The sequence below is a fragment of the Gymnoscopelus braueri genome (genome assembly GCF_963280865.1).
Source record: "Gymnoscopelus braueri genome assembly, chromosome: 14".
In the NCBI taxonomy this organism is placed as follows: domain Eukaryota; kingdom Metazoa; phylum Chordata; class Actinopteri; order Myctophiformes; family Myctophidae; genus Gymnoscopelus; species Gymnoscopelus braueri.
In genome coordinates this window covers 14025992-14045887 of record NC_137619.1, presented here as the reverse complement: position 1 = coordinate 14045887, position 19896 = coordinate 14025992, and the positions used below count along the sequence as shown (strand labels likewise).

Below are 19896 nucleotides of genomic sequence, written 5' to 3'. Positions count from 1 at the left end.
ACGCGCTGTGATTGGCCAGTAGTCAGGAAGCTTGCCTTCTCCTAAATGGCGCCCGAGATACAGACGCCTCAGAGCCAAAGGAGACGTCTACCTTTATAATAAACAGGACATTTTTTAAAAACAAACCAAAACAAAACTCCTAATGAATTAGTCATGATTTTGAAGTTCACATGACTGTTTTAAACAAAACATCATACTTTTTAAAGGCTTTTAAGACTTTAAGACTTTTTTTTTGTCATCAAGAAACGATAATCTCACACAAAGAAATCCATGCAAAAATAACCCGTACGACTAATAAACCAAAATAAAACCAAAACACAAATCACAATCTCATTTTCCACCTGTTGACACACCGGAAATAGCTGATCTACAAATTATGTCTTTTGAGCTCGTATACTGGTTATTTGCGGTGCACGACACAGCATGCAACCGTATAAATCAGGTGTTGGCTGGAGTAGCTTAACCACTTAAACCAGCTGCCGTTAAAAATGTAAACTTTCTTCAAGGACCATGCTCACCCATTTTCAACCTATCTTCATATAACTAATGATCATCATTGTAAGATGGCACCATTTCGGTCTAGTATGTCTCAAAGGAGGGCTGTGGTCTGTGGACAGTTAAGGGACGTGATATTTAGGATATGCACAGCAGCCATATTGGATATATGGTATATCGTTTATCTCCAACTTTTTTTGTAAATTAATGAATGCCCTACTTTGTCATGCTACAGTGCAACACAAAGATAGCGGAAATAGCAGATATACAAGCTCCCAATGTGTCACGTTGTGAGCTTGAAGAGCCAAGTGGTTAAGTGTGTCTGTGGGTAGGGGGCACGGTGGCACAGTCGGTAGTGCTGTCGCCTCACAGCTAGAAGGTCCTGGGTTCGATTCCCGCAGGGGACGCTGTGGGCGCTGGGGGCGTGTTCTCTCCTCCGCGTCATCAGTGCCCATACCTTAGGTGGGGTTGGCGAAAGGGCCTTTCTGTGTGGAGTTTGCATGTTCTCCCCGTGTCTCCTAGGGTAGGTACCCTCACAAAAACATGCAGTAATCCTGGTCACTATACTGCCTCCCCCTGGCCAGCCGGGGCGCCTGATGGAGGGGAAGGGAACTGGTTGGAATAACGTGTTCCTTCCACGCGCTACGTCCAACCAGGGAAACTCTCCCCTGTCAGGTGACAAGAAGGTCAGTTGGCTCTCATGCATTGAAGGAGGCATGAGCTCGGCCCTGGCCTCCCTAGGTTGGCAGAGGGAAGGTAGTGCCCAGGATTACATAGACAATTAGCACTGGGTGTAAAAAATGTGTGTAAAGTGTGTCTGTGGGTTTCATTTTAAGCCACAGTGAAAAATATGAACAAGAGATTGTGACAAAAATAATAACTACATTGGATCCATTGGAACACAGGTTATTTGTTTCCCCATTTCCTGAAAAGTAATGGTTTTGGATACAAGGTTTCCACCCAACAGTGATGATATGACAGCAGTGTTTTTCCATGTACCCCTAGAGATACACAGAGGAACTACAGGGGTTACATGAGGGAAATTGAATAATTTATTTAGCTGTTATGATTAAGAACCTGCTGATCTGTTATGTGTAAGACCAAATTAATTCAAAAATGTGACGAGCACAACTGTAACTGAATGGAAAGCAATACTTGCACATTATTTGAACATTTTTACATCAAGTGGACTTACTGTTGGGGCGGGGAAGATTTAGTTATTCAAACAAATGTTTGCTTTGCTTTTACGAGACGCTGTAGTATGATCAAGCAGAGCGTTAATTTACGAAAAAAATCTAAAAGTTAAAATATGGAGATAAGAGATTTCTGACCGACAGCAACGCTATGTCCCTGTTGCTGCTAACTCCTGTTGGACTGTGGAGGGTGTAGAACAGGTTTCCCAAATGTTTTTCAACTTGAGACCCAAAAGAGACATTTGGTGTCTCCCTGGGAGCCAAACTTAAAATACATTGTGAATTAATGACATGAGCCCTATTTCAAACACAATTTGCGGAAATTTGCAAAACATTCGGAAAAAAAAAAAAAACTTTCATTTTTTGTATCAGTGACCAGCACTGCTTTTCACCAGACAGTGGGCTTCACTGGCCATGGCGGTTCACGCTATGTTGAGTATGTTCCAAAATTCCCCTCATCCACTGAACAGGCACCTCTAATGCAGTGACAAGGTCACTCTCCCCTGCTGGCTTTCCAACCGCCAAAACTGACAATTATGTTCGTTGGAGTGCTCGGCAAAGCCTCCACAGCCAGGAAGCGAACCTACACAGCAGTGGTGCCGTCAAGTCACTGTCAATTCACAATATTTACACAATCTGTTTCTTTAAAGACCCTGTAGACAGGATGTAAGCCTATAAGCAATATTACATATTCAACTTTGTCAGACCACAGAATAATATGTTATAAACCACCCAGCCAAATTATAATGATTTAAAAAAAATGTTGCGTCCATAAAAATTGGTTTCAAAGTCATAAAAGATTTTTCTGCCAAGGGCTGTGGGGGGGGGGGGGGGTGTCCACTGAAGGCAGTGAAATAATAATTTTATCCAGAAGTTGGCGATGCACTCTAAGGTATAGCATCAGAAGACTGGTGTACCTTGGCATAATTCCTAACGACACCAGTGTTCTGCCATCAGATGACATCACTGAAACTCATCAGAGCATGTCATCAGGTGAGGTGTTTAGCCCTGCTCCAAAGACTGCTCTCAGCAATAAATGTCCAAAACAGGGCATTTCCTGTTTATATGCTCTTTAAATGATATATTTCTGTTTTCTCTCTTATCGTAAAGTGTTAAATAGTATTAATATCCAGATGTTGCTTCTATTATCATCTTCCCCACTAACATACAGCTGGTTAATTCTCACACCGTTTACAGTGGAGATGATTTCCCCTTGGTGTGCATACGCTGGTGTCTCTTCAGGCTACTTGAGTCATTGAAATTCTTTTCACATTCATTACAGTGGAAAGGTCTTTCTCCAGTGTGGAGAGACATGTGACGCTTCAGGCTCCTTGACACACTGAAACTCTTGTCACAATGTTTACAGTGGAATGTTTTTTCTCCAGTGTGGACTCGCTGGTGTGTCTTCAGCTCACTTGACTGACTGAAACTCTTGTTACACTGGTTACAGCGGAAAGGTTTTTCGCCGGTGTGGAGATACATGTGTAGTTTCAGGTGATGTGACCGACTGAAACTCTTGCCACATTTATTGCAGGTGAAAGGTTTTTCTCGGGTGTGGACAAACATGTGTGTTTTCAGGTCATTTGGCACACAGAACCCCTTGTTACACGTATTGCAGTGGAAAGGTTTTTCTCCAGTGTGGACTCGCTGGTGCGTCTTCAGGGTACTTGACTGACTGAAACTCTAGTCACACCAGTTACAGTGGAAAGGTCTTTCTCCAGTGTGAACTCGCTGGTGTATCTTCAGGGCATTTGGCCCACTGAAACTCTTGTCACAACAGTTACAGTGGAAAGGTTTTTCTAGAGTGTGGACACGCTGGCGCGTCTCCGTAAACTGTTGACGATTGTAAGATGCTGGTTTGTCTGTGTCTACTTGTTTCAGGCTGGTTACAGAGCTGATGATTGGCTGGCAGGCTGCTAAGGTGAGAGAGAGACAGACAGACAGAGAGCGAGAGACAGACAGACAGAGCCAGAGAGAGTCAGTCATAACTAGACATTGATGAACAGCTTTCAGACAGGGACGCAGCATTGAATGTAACTCCTCATTCTCACATTTGTTTTATGTTCTGGTCCACCTCAACCCTCGAAAGATCACATTGTTGCATGAAAATTAAGCAAGTCTAGGGGAGCACAAACACACACACACACACACACACACACACACACACACACACACACACACACACACACACACACACACACACACACACACACACACACACACACACACACACACACACACACACACACACACACACAGTACAGTATGTCACTGTCTATTTATTGAATTACTATATGCCATTTTCATTTTGTATTCATTTTGTATGAGATATCATGTGTAACCTCAAATTACTTCTTTGAAAAAAGCATGTTAATGTTCAAAATACAGATGTCTAGTGTGAATTGCCACAAACTACAAATAATGTGTTTAATTTTACTATATGAGTATGAGTCCCCATGGCTGAACTGTTCATGTGCGTCATCTTCAGATGAGCCTTTTGAGTGAAGCTTTTTTTTACAAACTGTAGGCTAGGTGTAAATATGTTTTATTTATTTACCTGTATCAGTCTTCATGTGTCGTTTCAGATAACTCCATATGTGACTCCTCATGGATGGAGTTTGTTTTGATGATTTCAGGTTCTGGGACAGCTTGTTGCTCAAAGACAGTTTGTTTAAAGCTGACTGACCTTCCCCAGTCTCCTCCCAGTCACTGTCTTCAATGTCAGATTCAGAACAGGGTGAAGTCCACTCATCACTGTCTTCAGTGTCAGATTCAGAGCAGTCTGAAGAGAGGAGCTGGTCATCTCTAGTTGGCTGTGATGTTCCACAGTCCTCGACATCAGCTTGTGATTTCATGTGTTCAGTTGACTCATCAGCCTCCTCTGGTCTTTGCAGTAGCTCCTCCTCTTTAATCTGTGGAGGCTCTGGTCCGTCTTGGACCTCACTGGGGCTCCTCTCCTGCTGTTCCTCTTTAATCTCCAGAGGTTCTAGTTTTACCTGGACCAGACTGGGGCTCCTCTCCTGCTGTTCCTCTTTAATCTCTGGAGGTTCGAGTTTCACCTGGACCAGAATGAGGCTCCTCTCCTGCTGTTCCTCTTTAACCTGTATCTGCAGAGGTTCCATTTTGACCTGGACCAGACTGGGGCTCCTCTCCTGCTGTCCCTCTTTAATCTGATGAGGTTCTAGTTTCAACTGGACCAGACTGGGGCTCCTCTCCTGCTGTTCCTCTTTAATCTGCAGAGGTTCTAGTTTCACCTGGACCAGACTGAGGCTCCTCTTCTGCTGTTCAGGGGAAACCTCGTCTTTAAACACAGGAAGGAGTGAGAGATCTAGAAGGAGGATAGAGGAGGTAACGTCAGCAGAGACCAACTCAATCTACACACCTTGTAGATTTTATGCGCATTTAAGTGATTAATGGTTTGTTTGCTTTTTAAATATTGTTCACAGAAGGTCACATCAGCACCAGAGGAGGAGGAGATAATGTTACATTTCCCCCCACTGGCCTGGACAAAGGCACCATCACTGGCTGTGAGTAACACACACACACACACACACACACACACACACACACACACACACACACACACACACACACACACACACACACACACACACACACACACACACACACACACACACACACACACACACACACACACACACACACACACACACACACACAGTGTTATCGACACTATCAAGCAGAGAGAGACAGACTGGACAGTGGACTCATAAATACACTGAACCCCCACTGTCAGTGAGTGAGTGAGTGAGTGAGTGAGTGAGTGAGTGAGTGAGTGAGTGAGTGAGTGAGTGAGTGAGTGAGCGAGTGAGTGAGAGGGCAGCATTGCGAGAAAACTAATAGGCGTCACATAATAGACCATTCAATTACAGTATATTATGAAAATAACTGGTCCCTGACATTGACAAGTTGGTTAAAGCAAAGAGATGTCAGGTGTCTGGAAGCAGCAAGTGATTTATGAAATTTCATGCTGGCTACACCATGTAAATTTGCCATTTTGGATATTTTTCAAACATAATAATGGTAATAGGTAGTTAGAAGCATTAATCATATTATTGTGATTCATTGATATTTTCCTGAATATTCCATTATACTTCATCACTTCAATAAAAAAAAGACTGAGTTTGATAGTTGGAAGCACTCAGGCCTACATAAAAAGGTTGTGAGCCAAATTACAAATTTGTAGTTATAGTGGACAGTATTTGAAATTGAATTATTCTATTTTCAAATGGTTTATTGGGGCTTTTTTCACCTCTCATACCAAATGTCTCGTAGCCTACAACTGTAATACAAATAATTAAAGTCAATAATTAAAGTAGCTATTCTTAATAATGAACAAAATGTGTAAAGTGATATAAGCTACTGTTGTTAATAGCACTGACTGAGACAACATGCTGAAAAACAAAGCCAAGTGACAACTGTGTAAGTGAACGCAAGTGAGCTGCAACTGGTCACGGCCCTCATCAAGTCACTTTTCGCCCAATGCAGCCCGTACCCCAAAATGAGTTTGACAACCCTGCGGTCAAACTGTGCACAACCAATATGTCAATTTGTTGCTCTGATTCCCTGCTTTTATATGACATGAAAAAGCTCAAATGAAAAAAGCCTCGATGACTGGCTCTTCACTGTGCTGGGTCACATATTTTCAAATGGGGGTTTGCGGTCAAATATTATACACATTTGGTGGTTGTTAGTATGTATTGTTAACTGATAGTATATGATTGCAACTACATAGTTTAAGGACTCTTTCCTTCTCTATGACTTATAATGACCAGGAACAGATGTTCCTGAGACCATGTCTATTCTAGTATAGGAGGCCCATTGTCCGGCTAATTTCATGGAAAGCTTATTTGACTTAGACCGGAGTAAAGGTCAATCTACAAGGTCAATAGTGACTAGCATGGTCAATAGTGACTTGACTAGCATGTGATGATTGATTGATTGATTGAATATGTATAAGTACAGTTAATAACACTTTGTCTAAAAGGTCCGTCCAAAAAAGTCCTTGCGGTCTTGTTTCCATTGAGAAGAAAAAACGCAACCTACAATTACCAATATTTGCAAGCGACTTTACAGAAAAACAAGCCCAGTCGCTTATAATAAAACATAAAATAATAATAATAATAATAATAATAATAGCTTGTATTTACACTATTGGTCACTGTACCATGCAGTGGTGTAAAGTAACTAAGTACATTTACTCAAATACTGTACAGTACAATTTTGAGATATTTTTACTTTACAGGAGTATTTCCAATTTTCAGTACTTCTACTTCTACTCCACTACATCTCAGAGGCAAATGTTGCACTTCTTAGTTTTCTTACTCCACTACAATTATTTGACAATATTAGTTACCAGTTACTTTGTAGATTTTGATTATTATTACAAAACATACCCACTTCATCCCTATATACATTTTGAAGATTTAAAAATAGCCGATCTACAAGCTCGCAATGCGTCGCATTTTGTAGATCTGCTATTTTCAAAAGATTTTTATAAATTTGAACTTTTGAACTTGTGAAATGGGACATTCTGCATAATGAGTACTTTCTACTTTGGTACTTTAAGTACATTTTAATACCAATACTTTTGTACTTATATTCAAGATAATTTCGAATTCCGGACTTAATACCGAGTATTTCTACATTGCACTATTAAGTAAAGAAATAGAGTACTTTCCACCACTGACTGTACCTGTGAACATGTCCTGGTCAGTCTCTATGGTCTCCATCTTCACAGTCTGGAACATGTCCTGGTCAGTCTCTATGGTCTCCATCTTCACAGTCTGGAACATGTCCTGGTCAGTCTCTATGGTCTCCATCTTCACAGTCTGGAGTTTCCTCTCGACCTCGTCCTCTGCATCTGATGACTGATAAGAAGACACCCACATTCTTTATCGTCTCTGTCAGGTGGAAACCTCATATGTCCAAAACTGTTACCATTCAGGATTCAAATTCAAAAACAGCAAAAGTAGCAGATCTACAAGCTCAAAATGCAGCAGGAAGCGTCAGCTTTTGTGTGACGCTGTAGTTAAGAATATGGAGATAAGAGGTTTCTGCTCAACAGCAACGTTATGCTCTATCAGTGGTGTACAGTAACGATCGAAGAGCATTTACTTTAGTGCTGTAGCCTACTGAAACAAAAAAAAACTACAACGCATGGGTAGGCCTACCCGGGGGCTGGCTGGCTGGCTGGCGCTCTCTCTCTCTCTCTCTCTCTCTCTCTCTCTCTCTCTCTCATCTCTCTCTCTCTCTCTCTCTCTCTCTCTCTCTCTCTCTCTCTCTCTCTCTCTCTCTCTCTCTCTCTCTCTCTCTCTCTCTCTCTCTCTCGCAGAAACACACTGCATGTTAACCCCATAAATGCTGGTTGGAATAAACCGGAAAACATTGATTTTATTTTTTAACAAAACAAAACTCCCAATGAATTAGTCATGATTTTGAAGTTCATATTACGTTTTTAAACAAAACATCATACTTTTTAAAGGCTTTTAAGAACTTGTTTTTGTCATCAGACTAATAAACCAAATAAAAGCAAAACACAAATCACAATCTCATTTTCCACCAGCTGACACACCGTAAATAACTGATCTACAAATTATGTCTTTGAGCCCGTATACTGGTTATTTGTGGTGCACGACACAGCATGCATTCTCCTGCTTTTATTAAGGAGAAAGAGAATTACTGTACATAGTTACACGGACAGAACTTTCCATGGTATAGAACAAAGACTCCCAAAAAGCCTAAAGTACAGAGAATTGGGCTGCTATTTAAATCCAGTGTGTATGGCACGTGCACGCTGTCTTCTAGGTTTGTGCATGTGGAATGTGTGCGTGTGTGTGTGGGCATGCAAGGATGTACTTCAGTGTGCATGTATGTATGTGCGTTCTCTGTCCGAAAATGTGCGTGTAAATGCATTTGAAATTTGCAATGCATTTGAAAATTGAATTATTCTATTTTCAAATGGTTTATTGGGGCTTTTTTCACCTCTCATACCAAATGTCTCGTAGCCTACAACTGTAATACAAATAATTAAAGTCAATAATTAAAGTAGCTATTCTTAATAATGAACAAAATGTGTAAAGTGATATAAGCTACTGTTGTTAATAGCACTGACTGAGACAACATGCTGAAAAACAAAGCCAAGTGACAACTGTGTAAGTGAACGCAAGTGAGCTGCAACTGGTCACGGCCCTCATCAAGTCACTTTTCGCCCAATGCAGCCCGTACCCCAAAATGAGTTTGACAACCCTGCGGTCAAACTGTGCACAACCAATATGTCAATTTGTTGCTCTGATTCCCTGCTTTTATATGACATGAAAAAGCTCAAATGAAAAAAGCCTCGATGACTGGCTCTTCACTGTGTTGGGTCACATATTTTCAAATGGGGGTTTGCGGTCAAATATTATACACATTTGGTGGTTGTTAGTATGTATTGTTAACTGATAGTATATGATTGCAACTACACAGTTTAAGGACTCTTTCCTTCTCTATGATTTATAATGACCAGGAACAGATGTTCCTGAGACCATGTCTATTCTAGTATAGGAGGCCCATTGTCCGGCTAATTTCATGGAAAGCTTATTTGACTTAGACCGGAGTAAAGGTCAATCTACAAGGTCAATAGTGACTAGCATGGTCAATAGTGACTGACTAGCATGTGATGATTGATTGATTGATTGATTGATTGAATATGTATAAGTACAGTTAATAACACTTTGTCTAAAAGGTCCGTCCAAAAAAGTCCTTGCGGTCTTGTTTCCATTGAGAAGAAAAAACGCAACCTACAATTACCAATATTTGCAAGCGACTTCACAGAAAAACAAGCCCAGTCGCTTATAATAAAACATAAAATAATAATAATAATAATAATAATAATAGCTTGTATTTACACTATTGGTCACTGTACCATGCAGTGGTGTAAAGTAACTAAGTACATTTACTCAAATACTGTACAGTACAATTTTGAGATATTTTTACTTTACAGGAGTATTTCCAATTTTCAGTACTTCTACTTCTACTCCACTACATCTCAGAGGCAAATGTTGCACTTCTTAGTTTTCTTACTCCACTACAATTATTTGACAATATTAGTTACCAGTTACTTTGTAGATTTTGATTATTATTACAAAACATACCCACTTCATCCCTATATACATTTTGAAGATTTAAAAATAGCCGATCTACAAGCTCGCAATGCGTCGCATTTTGTAGATCTGCTATTTTCAAAAGATTTTTATAAATTTGAAAACTTGTGAAATGGGACATTCTGCATAATGAGTACTTTCTACTTTGGTACTTTAAGTACATTTTAATACCAATACTTTTGTACTTATATTCAAGATAATTTCGAATTCCGGACTTAATACCGATTTCTACATTGCACTATTAAGTAAAGAAATAAAGTACTTTCCACCACTGACTGTACCTGTGAACATGTCCTGGTCAGTCTCTATGGTCTCCATCTTCACAGTCTGGAACATGTTCTGGTCAGTCTCTATGGTCTCCATCTTCACAGTCTGGAACATGTCCTGGTCAGTCTCTATGGTCTCCATCTTCACAGTCTGGAGTTTCCTCTCAACCTCGTCCTCTGCATCTGATGACTGATAAGAAGACACCCACATTCTTTATCGTCTCTGTCAGGTGGAAACCTCATATGTCCAAAACTGTTACCATTCAGGATTCAAATTCAAAAACAGCAAAAGTAGCAGATCTACAAGCTCAAAATGCAGCAGGAAGCGTCAGCTTTTGTGTGACGCTGTAGTTAAGAATATGGAGATACGAGGTTTCTGCTCGACAGCAACGTTATGCTCTATCAGTGGTGCACAGTAACGATCGAAGAGCATTTACTTTAGTACTGTAGCCTACTGAAACAAAAAAAAACTACAACGCATGGGTAGGCCTACCCGGGGGCGGGGCTACTCTGCAGCTATAACGTTCCCTCCGTAGTTCTCTCTCTCTCTCTCTCTCTCTCTCTCTCTCTCTCTCTCTCTCTCTCTCTCTCTCTCTCTCTCTCTCTCTCTCTCTCTCTCTCTCTCACTGCATGTTAACCCCATAAATGCTGGTTGGAATAAACCCGAAAACATTGATTTATTTTTTAAACAAAACAAAACTCCCAATGAATTAGTCATGATTTTGAAGTTCATATTACGTTTTTAAACAAAACATCATACTTTTTAAAGGCTTTTAAGAACTTGTTTTTGTCATCAAGACTAATAAACCAAAATAAAAGCAAAACACAAATCACAATCTCATTTTCCACCAGCTGACACACCGTAAATAACTGATCTACAAATTATGTCTTTTGAGCCCGTATACTGGTTATTTGTGGTGCACGACACAGCATGCTTTCTCCTGCTTTTATTAAGGAGAAAGAGAATTACTGTACATAGTTACACGGACAGAACTTTCCATGGTATAGAACAAAGACTCCCAAAAAGCTAAAGTACAGAGAATTGGGCTGCTATTTAAACCCAGTGTGTATGCACGTGCACGCTGTCTTCTAGGTTTGTGCATGTGGAATGTGTGCGTGTGTGTGTGGGCATGCAAGGATGTACTTCAGTGTGCATGTATGTATGTGCGTTCTCTGTCTGAAAATGTGCGTGTAAATGTGTATGTGTTTAATTGGTTTGTGTGTGCATGCTCTCTGTGCTCTCTGCCTCTGGGCTCCTAAAGGTCAGCTAAGGTCAGGTGCCATCTGGCAAACATTTTCAACTGGTCAGCTAGTATGTTATTGTAATCTCCTCAAGAATGTGCTCTGTGCCTCTCAGTATCAAAACGTATGTCTTGTCTCTCCTAACCACTTGAATGTGTGTATAATTGTATTTGATGTATTATGTGTGGTGTTGTTCAGATCACTGTTTATCGTCTGTCATCAGAATTTCCTGTGTGGCATTCAGTGGGGGATAGGTGTTTTGAGGTCTGTTCTCGTGAAAGGCCCAACAAGCCCTCTATCATAGAGGCTCTATGTCCATATGTGTGTTCAAGTCAGGTATATCTGAAACTATATGGTATATTAAAATACTACAAGGGAGATTAAGCAGGGACCCCCACTACACATTGGATTAATTGGAACTGTGTGTTTTCAGACATTTAACCACTTAAACCCTCAATACTTTGTCATCTTGACCATTGGCTCTGTACTTGCCTGTATGGTCTGCTCTTATTTCCCTGTACACCTCTTCTTTCTCTCGTTTCTTTTATTTCCTTCATTCTTAAGCCAGTAGCAAAAACAATACCACATAGCACCAGAGGCAGAGGTGGAATTTTTATTTATTTTATTAATTGTTTTTACTTAAGGAAAAGTATCAATACTGCAATGTAGAAACACTCTGTTAGAAGTAAAAGCCCGGTCATAAAAATGTACTTGAGTAAAAGTATGGGCATCAAAATATACTTGAATTACCAAAAGTAAAAGTACTCATTACGCAGAATGTTCCGTTTCACAAGGTATCATATGTATAACATATTTTGAAAATAGCAGATCTACAAGCTCACAACACGCTTATAGTTTAAACAGGGCTGAAGTGGTTGATGTATGTTTTGTAATAATAATTCAAATCTACAAAGTAACTTACTAAAGTTTTCAAATAATTGTAGTGGAGTAAAACGGACCAGAGGTGTCACCAAAAACACAGAAGAATTATGATGTCTGTCCTCTGTGTGTCTGTCCACTGATCTTGCCCAAATATGGAGTTCTACACTGATATCATCAAAATGACATCAAGCTTGTCCAAACATGGCGTTAAAGGCTCCACACTGGGCTCCAAGTATAAACCACGCACCTCGCACCACGATACACATGAAACTGCAGTGACATCACCATGACATCCACTCCAAAGCATTCTATTTCTAGAGAAGCCAATGCAGGAACGCAGCACAGATAGTCTGTCCGCAGCTGGATGAATGCAATACTAACCCATGACACAACTTCAACTTGTCATGCTGAGTGGGAATTTAAGAATTAGGATTCAAAGTGAAATTAAAACTTAAGGGAACATTTGAGAGGAGGGAGTGTCACCACGACTTTGACTGGCTGATTTCCTTGCCTTGAGAAGATAATTTGTAGCTGCACTTACAGTAGAGGCTAAGATGGATTCAAAGTTGTCTTTGTCAGAATATTGTTCAGAATTTTCCTGTCCGGTGTGTCATGGCATATTTACACATCCTGTTATCCTGTCCTGTAGCCACAGCTTCTGTAAAGCCTGTCTGCAGGAATGTTGGACACACAAGGAAATAAAGGAATGTCCAGTTTGTAAGAAACTATCTTCAACGGATGATCCACCCTGTAACCTGGCTTTGAAGAACCTGTGTAAGATCTTCATAAAGGAGAAACTTCGGACAATGGATCCCAAGGAGGCAGCCGAGGAATCACTGACGATCTTACAGGAGAAACTGAAGGTCTGTACTGAAGTTAAAACAAAGTGTGACCAAGCAGCAGAACACATTAAGGTCCAGACCCGGAACACAAAGAGGAAGATTAAGGAACAGTTTAAGAAGCTTCATCAGTTTCTACAAGAGGAAGAGAATGCTAGGATTGCTGCACTGGGGGAGGAAGAGTTGAAGAAGAGTCAGATGATGAAGGTGACGAGTGAGTTTCTGAACAGAGAGATATCAACCCTTTTAAACACAATCAGAGCCATAGAGGAGGAGCTGAGAGCTGAACACTTCTCATCTCTGCAGAACTACATGACCACAGTGGAAAGATTCCTTTTCATTCTGCAGGACCCACGGCTGATCTCAGGAGCACTGATAAACGAGGTCAAACACCTGGGCAACCTGACCTTCAGAGTCTGGGACAAGATGATGGAGATGGTCTCCTACACACCTGTGATTCTAGACCTCAACACAGCCCATCCAGCATACACCCTGTCTGATGATCTGACCAGTGTGAGACGTGGAGATGAACAGCAGCTTCCTGACAACCCAGAGAGGTTTGACCACCATGGCTATGTCCTGGGTTCTGAGGGCTTCAACTCGGGAATGCACTTTTGGGATGTTGAGGTTGGAGAAAATAGTTGCTGGGAGTTAGGCGTGATAGCGGGGTCTTTCCACAGGAAGGGAGACAGAGGGGGTAGATCCTGGAATATAAGGTTATATGACGGAAAATACACAGCATACTGCTCCTCGCCAGAGTCACGCACTGACATCCTCTCAATGAAACAGAAACCCAGGAGGATCAGAATCCTACTGAACTTTAAGGGAGGACACCTGCTCTTCATTGATCCTGACACTGATCCTAAGACACGCATATACACATTCTCACACACTTTCACTGACACCCTCTTTCCATACATGTATAATGGTGACGATACTCTCCCTCTGAATATGTTGACAAGGGAGATCAGTGTAAAAAGAGAATATTGCTAGCTAACTAAAACTAAGACCAAAACTGAAACGGAGACAAAAATAATGTTGTTACCTTTAATGTTTCCGACTGATATGCCCGTATATGGAGATCTCTGTATATGTCAGTCCATGTCCTTTTTATGCCATATATGAGCATGATTTGTTAGCGCCTGATGCCACGATGACACATTGAGGTTAGACAACACACTCCTTATTTGGGCGTAGCTGCATTGGGAAGTCCTGTTATGGTTATGGCTGAATCATTGTGACATGAGTGTGACGTTGTGGTCTGTGCACACACCCATCCTCCCTTAAGACAATTTTAACATAGGAAGATGTGTAAACATATTGGGCATTAAATGTACTGTAATTAAGGGGGGGAATGTATTATATGTATTTGGCCCCTCATTTATAAAACAAATGTACATATGAAATCAAATGTAAAATAAAAAATCACACCAGTGTGAAGAGAGTGGTGCCTTTCATGAGTTCATTTCGTTAGTTACTTTTTACAGACTTTGATGACTTCAAAGTATTTTTACTAATTTTAAGTACTTTAAAATGTTTTTATTGATTTTTACGTGTTTTTACTCATTTTAACATCTTTTAAGTATTTTTACTCATTTAAAGTATTTTTACTCATTTAAAGTATTTTTACTCAGTTTAGGAACTTTAAAGTATCTTTACTAATATTTAAGTATTTTTACTCATTTTAAGTATTTTTACTCATTAAGTATTTTTACTCAAAAGTGTGTGTTGTGTGTGAGTGTGTGTGTGTGCGTGTGTGTATAATTAGTGTAACTGGTTGCATCTTTGTGTTGCAATCAGCCGCAGCTGTTGAGGCTGTGCTCAAACATACAGAGAGGCCGTGCTCATACACACAGACACACAGACAGACACACAGACAGACACACACCAGGACAAAGTCACTCCTTGACTCCTTGGAGTGGCTAGCACCACTCAAAAATAAAAATCAGCACGCACGCACACGCACACCCACCCACCCACCCACCCACCCACCCACACACACACACACACACACACACACACACACACACACACACACACACACACACACACACACACACACACACACACACACCGAGATGAAGAAAGATGTTCACCTACCACTACCAGATGTTGGCCGTTATAAAGTCATTCCGTTATAATATATGTAAAGTCTTTGTTAATGCAGTTCACTCACTCAATTGCAAGTGCTATTGTAATCGAGGCTGTGTGGCTTGCAGTAGCCTAGTGTCCGCTGTAGTCAGAGCTGATGGAAAACGTTTTTCCATGTTTAACTGGATGTAAAACCGTTGCCAGAAACATCTTTTCATTGTGTTTTGTTTTCCTGTATGTCCTGTATGTTTTTTGTTTTGTTTTTCTCATTGCCGCTGACATGGTACGATGTTACAGTGCACATGGTTACTCATCCGATTGTGTGACCTGAGTGCATTGCAGGTGGCTACAGGACACATATTGGATAGGCAACCCGCTTTTGACAAATTGAAAAAAAACAGCACACTATCTTGGGCTGTAGGGGGCCTCCCTCTACTGGACAAAATCAGTGTAACTGGAAAAGTGTGACGCATATCGCGTAGGAGGACTTCCGGAAAAAGTGTTGCGCAATCATGTTTCATACAAATACAAAATGTACGGAAAATATGAAAGTTGCACTTATGAAATGTAGCTTATTAGATTTCCCATGGCATGCACTATATTTGTGCATAGTTTGCAGACAATTGCACTACTGGTGTGCTAGTGGGAGGCGAACGAGTTAAACAGGATAAACGAAGTACGGCCTTCTCTATTAGGGTGGCGAGATAATAATATAATAATTAATAAAACTAAATAATTACAAAACACAATAGAACTGCAGAGGCTTGGCGGACTGAGCGTCTGGATTGTTGGGACTTTTCCCTTTGGTCCGACAATTGAGCCGGATGCAAGGCAAAGATTTAACTGTGTGTGTTATAGATAATAGATAATCCAAATATAAACACATTCTTAAATAAAACATGCCAGGAAAAATATTGCCTAGGGCGCCAAATTGCCTAGCACCGGCCCTGGCTGTGACATCAAAGTCCAAGGGCCAATCACAGATTACTTTTCAGCCTAATTATTCAGAAAACCCCAGACCACAGAAAATCTACTGAATGTTCAAAGTTCAGTTTTTTGGGGTCTAAATGAGGTCACAAAACCCCCCAAAAAACATACAAAATTAAAAAAGTGAAAATGAATGTCATAGAACCTTTAATATATTGTTAGCACAGTCTGCTGAGCATGTCACCCCAAAATTTCACTGTACCTACTTGTATGTGTGAGTGACCAATCAAACCTCTTTGAATCTTGAATCTTGAAACAGGTGTGTTGTCACACCCAGCTCAGATTCTATAGTTTAGTGACCGCTTAAACCATCACCCACCAGTGTACTTTTGTGACGAAAGTGATTGGTGTAACAGCATCACAGTCTAGTAACTAGACAGATCAACTGATTCTATTAAACCAATACATTTGTAGCAGAGTGGCACGCAACCTCAGCCTGATGGCCTGAAATTCTAATATCCCCCCCAAGCTGTGGGGAATCCCCTTTGGCTTAGTGGTTAAAATGTTGGCTTTCCACATGGGAGACCAGGGTTCGAAATCCCGGGCGTTACACATACATTCATACACATAGATATACTTTGTAATCACCAAGGCATCCATTTGCTGAAGAGAAAGAAATAAGCAATTCCTGTTTTCCGCACCATATTTAGGCTAAGTCTGTGTTACATCATACTCAAGACAAAGGCCTATATTAATAGAAAGGAGATTCAGTGCAGCATAATGGAGGACGACAGGGAGAAGGCATTGTTAGATTATAGAAAGAAATTGCTTGAACACATTGAGGTTGATGGACAGTTAAAGGAACTGTGGGAGCAACTTAGAGAGCAAACTAAGCAGTACGAGAAATCAGAAAATGACCTCAAAGCTCTGCAAAGCGTTGCACAGATTATAGGAGAGGTGCTCAAACAGCTGACTGAGGAGAAGATCATTGTCAAGGCTACAAACGGGCCTCGGTACGTGGTTGGATGTCGCAGACAACTGGATAAGTCCCAGCTCAAGCCGGGCACCAGAGTGGCACTGGACATGACCACCCTGACTATAATGAGGTACCTGCCCAGAGAGGTGGACCCCCTGGTCTACAACATGTCTCATGAGGACCCCGGCAGCGTCTCGTACTCCGAGATTGGAGGCTTGTCCGAACAGATCCGTGAGCTGAGAGAGGTGATCGAACTGCCTCTGACCAACCCCGAGCTGTTCCAGAGAGTGGGAATCATCCCTCCAAAGGGTTGTCTGCTCTACGGACCGCCGGGCACCGGGAAGACTCTTCTTGCCAGAGCTGTGGCCAGTCAACTGGACTGCAATTTCCTCAAGGTGGTGTCCAGCTCCATCGTGGATAAGTACATTGGCGAGAGTGCGCGGCTGATCAGAGAGATGTTCCACTACGCCAGAGACCATCAGCCCTGCATCATCTTCATGGATGAGATCGATGCCATTGGCGGCCGTCGTTTCTCGGAGGGAACCTCGGCAGACAGGGAGATCCAGAGGACCCTGATGGAGCTGTTGAACCAGATGGACGGCTTTGACACCCTGCACAGAGTGAAGATGATCATGGCCACCAACAGACCCGACACCCTGGATCCTGCCCTGCTGCGTCCCGGCAGGCTGGACCGTAAGATCCATATTGAGCTGCCCAATGAGCAGGCTCGTCTCGACATCCTCAAGATTCACTCTGGTCCAATCACCAAACACGGAGAAATAGATTATGAGGCCATCGTGAAGCTGTCCGATGGATTCAACGGAGCCGATCTAAGGAACGTGTGCACAGAGGCAGGGTTGTTCGCCATCCGTTCAGACCGTGAGTATGTCACTCAGGAAGACTTTATGAAAGCTGTGCGCAAGGTGGCAGATTCCAAAAAACTGGAGTCAAAGTTGGACTACAAGCCTTTATAATGTTTCTCTGCTATTTAGTTTTTTTCTTTCACTGCAAGCACACAGAGGACTGTCATTACATCATTATGGAGCAACCCAAGTGACAGGCTGTTGTATGGAAACACATCTTTGGAAGGCGTTCACACTGAAAGGAGTGAGACATGTCATAACTAGGACAAACATGACGTTACAATGTTATAGCCTAAAGGCTTTTTAGGTTTAGATTTTTTTACGGCGACCCGTAATATACATTGTTATCTAATGTATATATGAATGAATATTAAAGCCAAAGCATATCAGCCAGCTGATCAGTCAGTCTATGTCATATACATGCTAAAGGACCCCAGCATGTCAGTCTATTGGACCAGACACCTACGGTCTGTTTTGCAAACCATACAGTATCAGAGTTACACCAACATTGGTGACTTATCGACATCTGTGGCTCCAAAAGTTTCTGTTTTATGCTCTTGAGAGAGCCCAGTTATATGTTACTATGGTACTATTCTTCATTATGACAATTTTTTGTATTACTTTTCTCCTTGAAACTTTAACTACAAGCTTCGTTCAGACTTCAAAATGTTTTCGGGAATAGAATTATATATCTTATACCTTTTTGAAATATTAGACTTAAGAAATAAATTTGATGTAGGCTACAACGGTAATTTTCAATGTTACATCAGCCACAGCATCGCACCAAGTTGGGAGAGTTTGCGAATGGCTGACATCATTTGTTTTTTACATGGAACGTCCTGAGTCAGATGAAAGAGACCAACCATACTGTTTTTCCAGCAATGGTACCTTCATTTTAGTCTAGTTTTATTAGTGGTATCGATCTCTTGAGAGAGGCCAGATATTTTATTGTCACAATTGATTATTTTATTTTACTCCTCAAAACGTTGGCACGTTCTAGCTCTGGCATACTTTCACCAGACTTCAAAATGTTTGTCTTGATAACAAAAGAAAATATATGAATTATATATATTAATTATATTAAAATTATATTTTTAATATATTATTTTATTTTAGGCTCTAATGTCCAGGTCATTTCGGTAATGTCATCCCGCCTCAACAACACACTATCGTGGAGAGTTTGAGAACTTTAACCCCAGGTGTACATTATGAATGCAACGTCCAATCATCCACTAATTGGAATTGCATGTTGAGCACCTCGCTCTATGGAGCACCTCGCAAACCACTTTCACTTCTGCCCTTAAGGCACACCATCAACACGTCTGTCATACAAACTCTATTTCCACAGCTTCCTCGTGTCCTGACAGATGCACCCCACGACTCTGACACAGCCCTGGGTAGGCAACCCAGCCTGACGGAGATCTCCACTCAGAAGAGTGCACTTTTCCAGTAAATTTTCCTCTCAAAACCTTGGCAGGATCTCATTGAGCCACGCTTTCTTTTTTTTCAATTTTCAGTTTTCACTTACAATATAATGGACTCACAACTCCAACCCCCTCCCTCTCCCACACTAGCTCCGCCATACTCTCACGAAAAACTTTGTTCACACTTCAAAATGTTTGTCTCCTTCGGGAATAGCAGGAACTTTTTGAATTGCCATGACAATAGTCAGCGGCCGCTGGTCTGACTGTGTGGCCCCCAGGGTGCCACAGGCTCCAATCCGCACCAAACTGGGCACAAAAACTGTTCAGGGGCCACGGTAGGGGCCCTGACCAAAAATTCTAAATATTTTCTGATATGTTCAAAAATCCTAACCCTGAACCTAAGCGTAATACAGTATTTGTCTTTGAAATGTGGTGGACTGAAAGTCATAAGCTCAAAAAGAGAATGATAAAAAAAGTATGGATAATCAAAAAATGTACTGTACTTTGTAGAATATATCCCACCAAGATTGCTG

The 19896-nt window shown here is 41.2% G+C and overlaps 1 protein-coding gene across 1 annotated transcript; it reads left to right on the top strand.

The window, feature by feature from the left end:
• Positions 1 to 16880: 16880 nt before the first annotated feature.
• On the top strand, positions 16881 to 18050 carry LOC308100735 (26S proteasome regulatory subunit 10B-like; the record flags this gene model as incomplete). Its single annotated transcript, XM_080449809.1, has 1 exon — positions 16881 to 18050. One exon carries the CDS (start codon positions 16881 to 16883, stop codon positions 18048 to 18050), a length of 1170 nt encoding a protein of 389 aa, XP_080305935.1.
• Positions 18051 to 19896: the final 1846 nt, after the last annotated feature.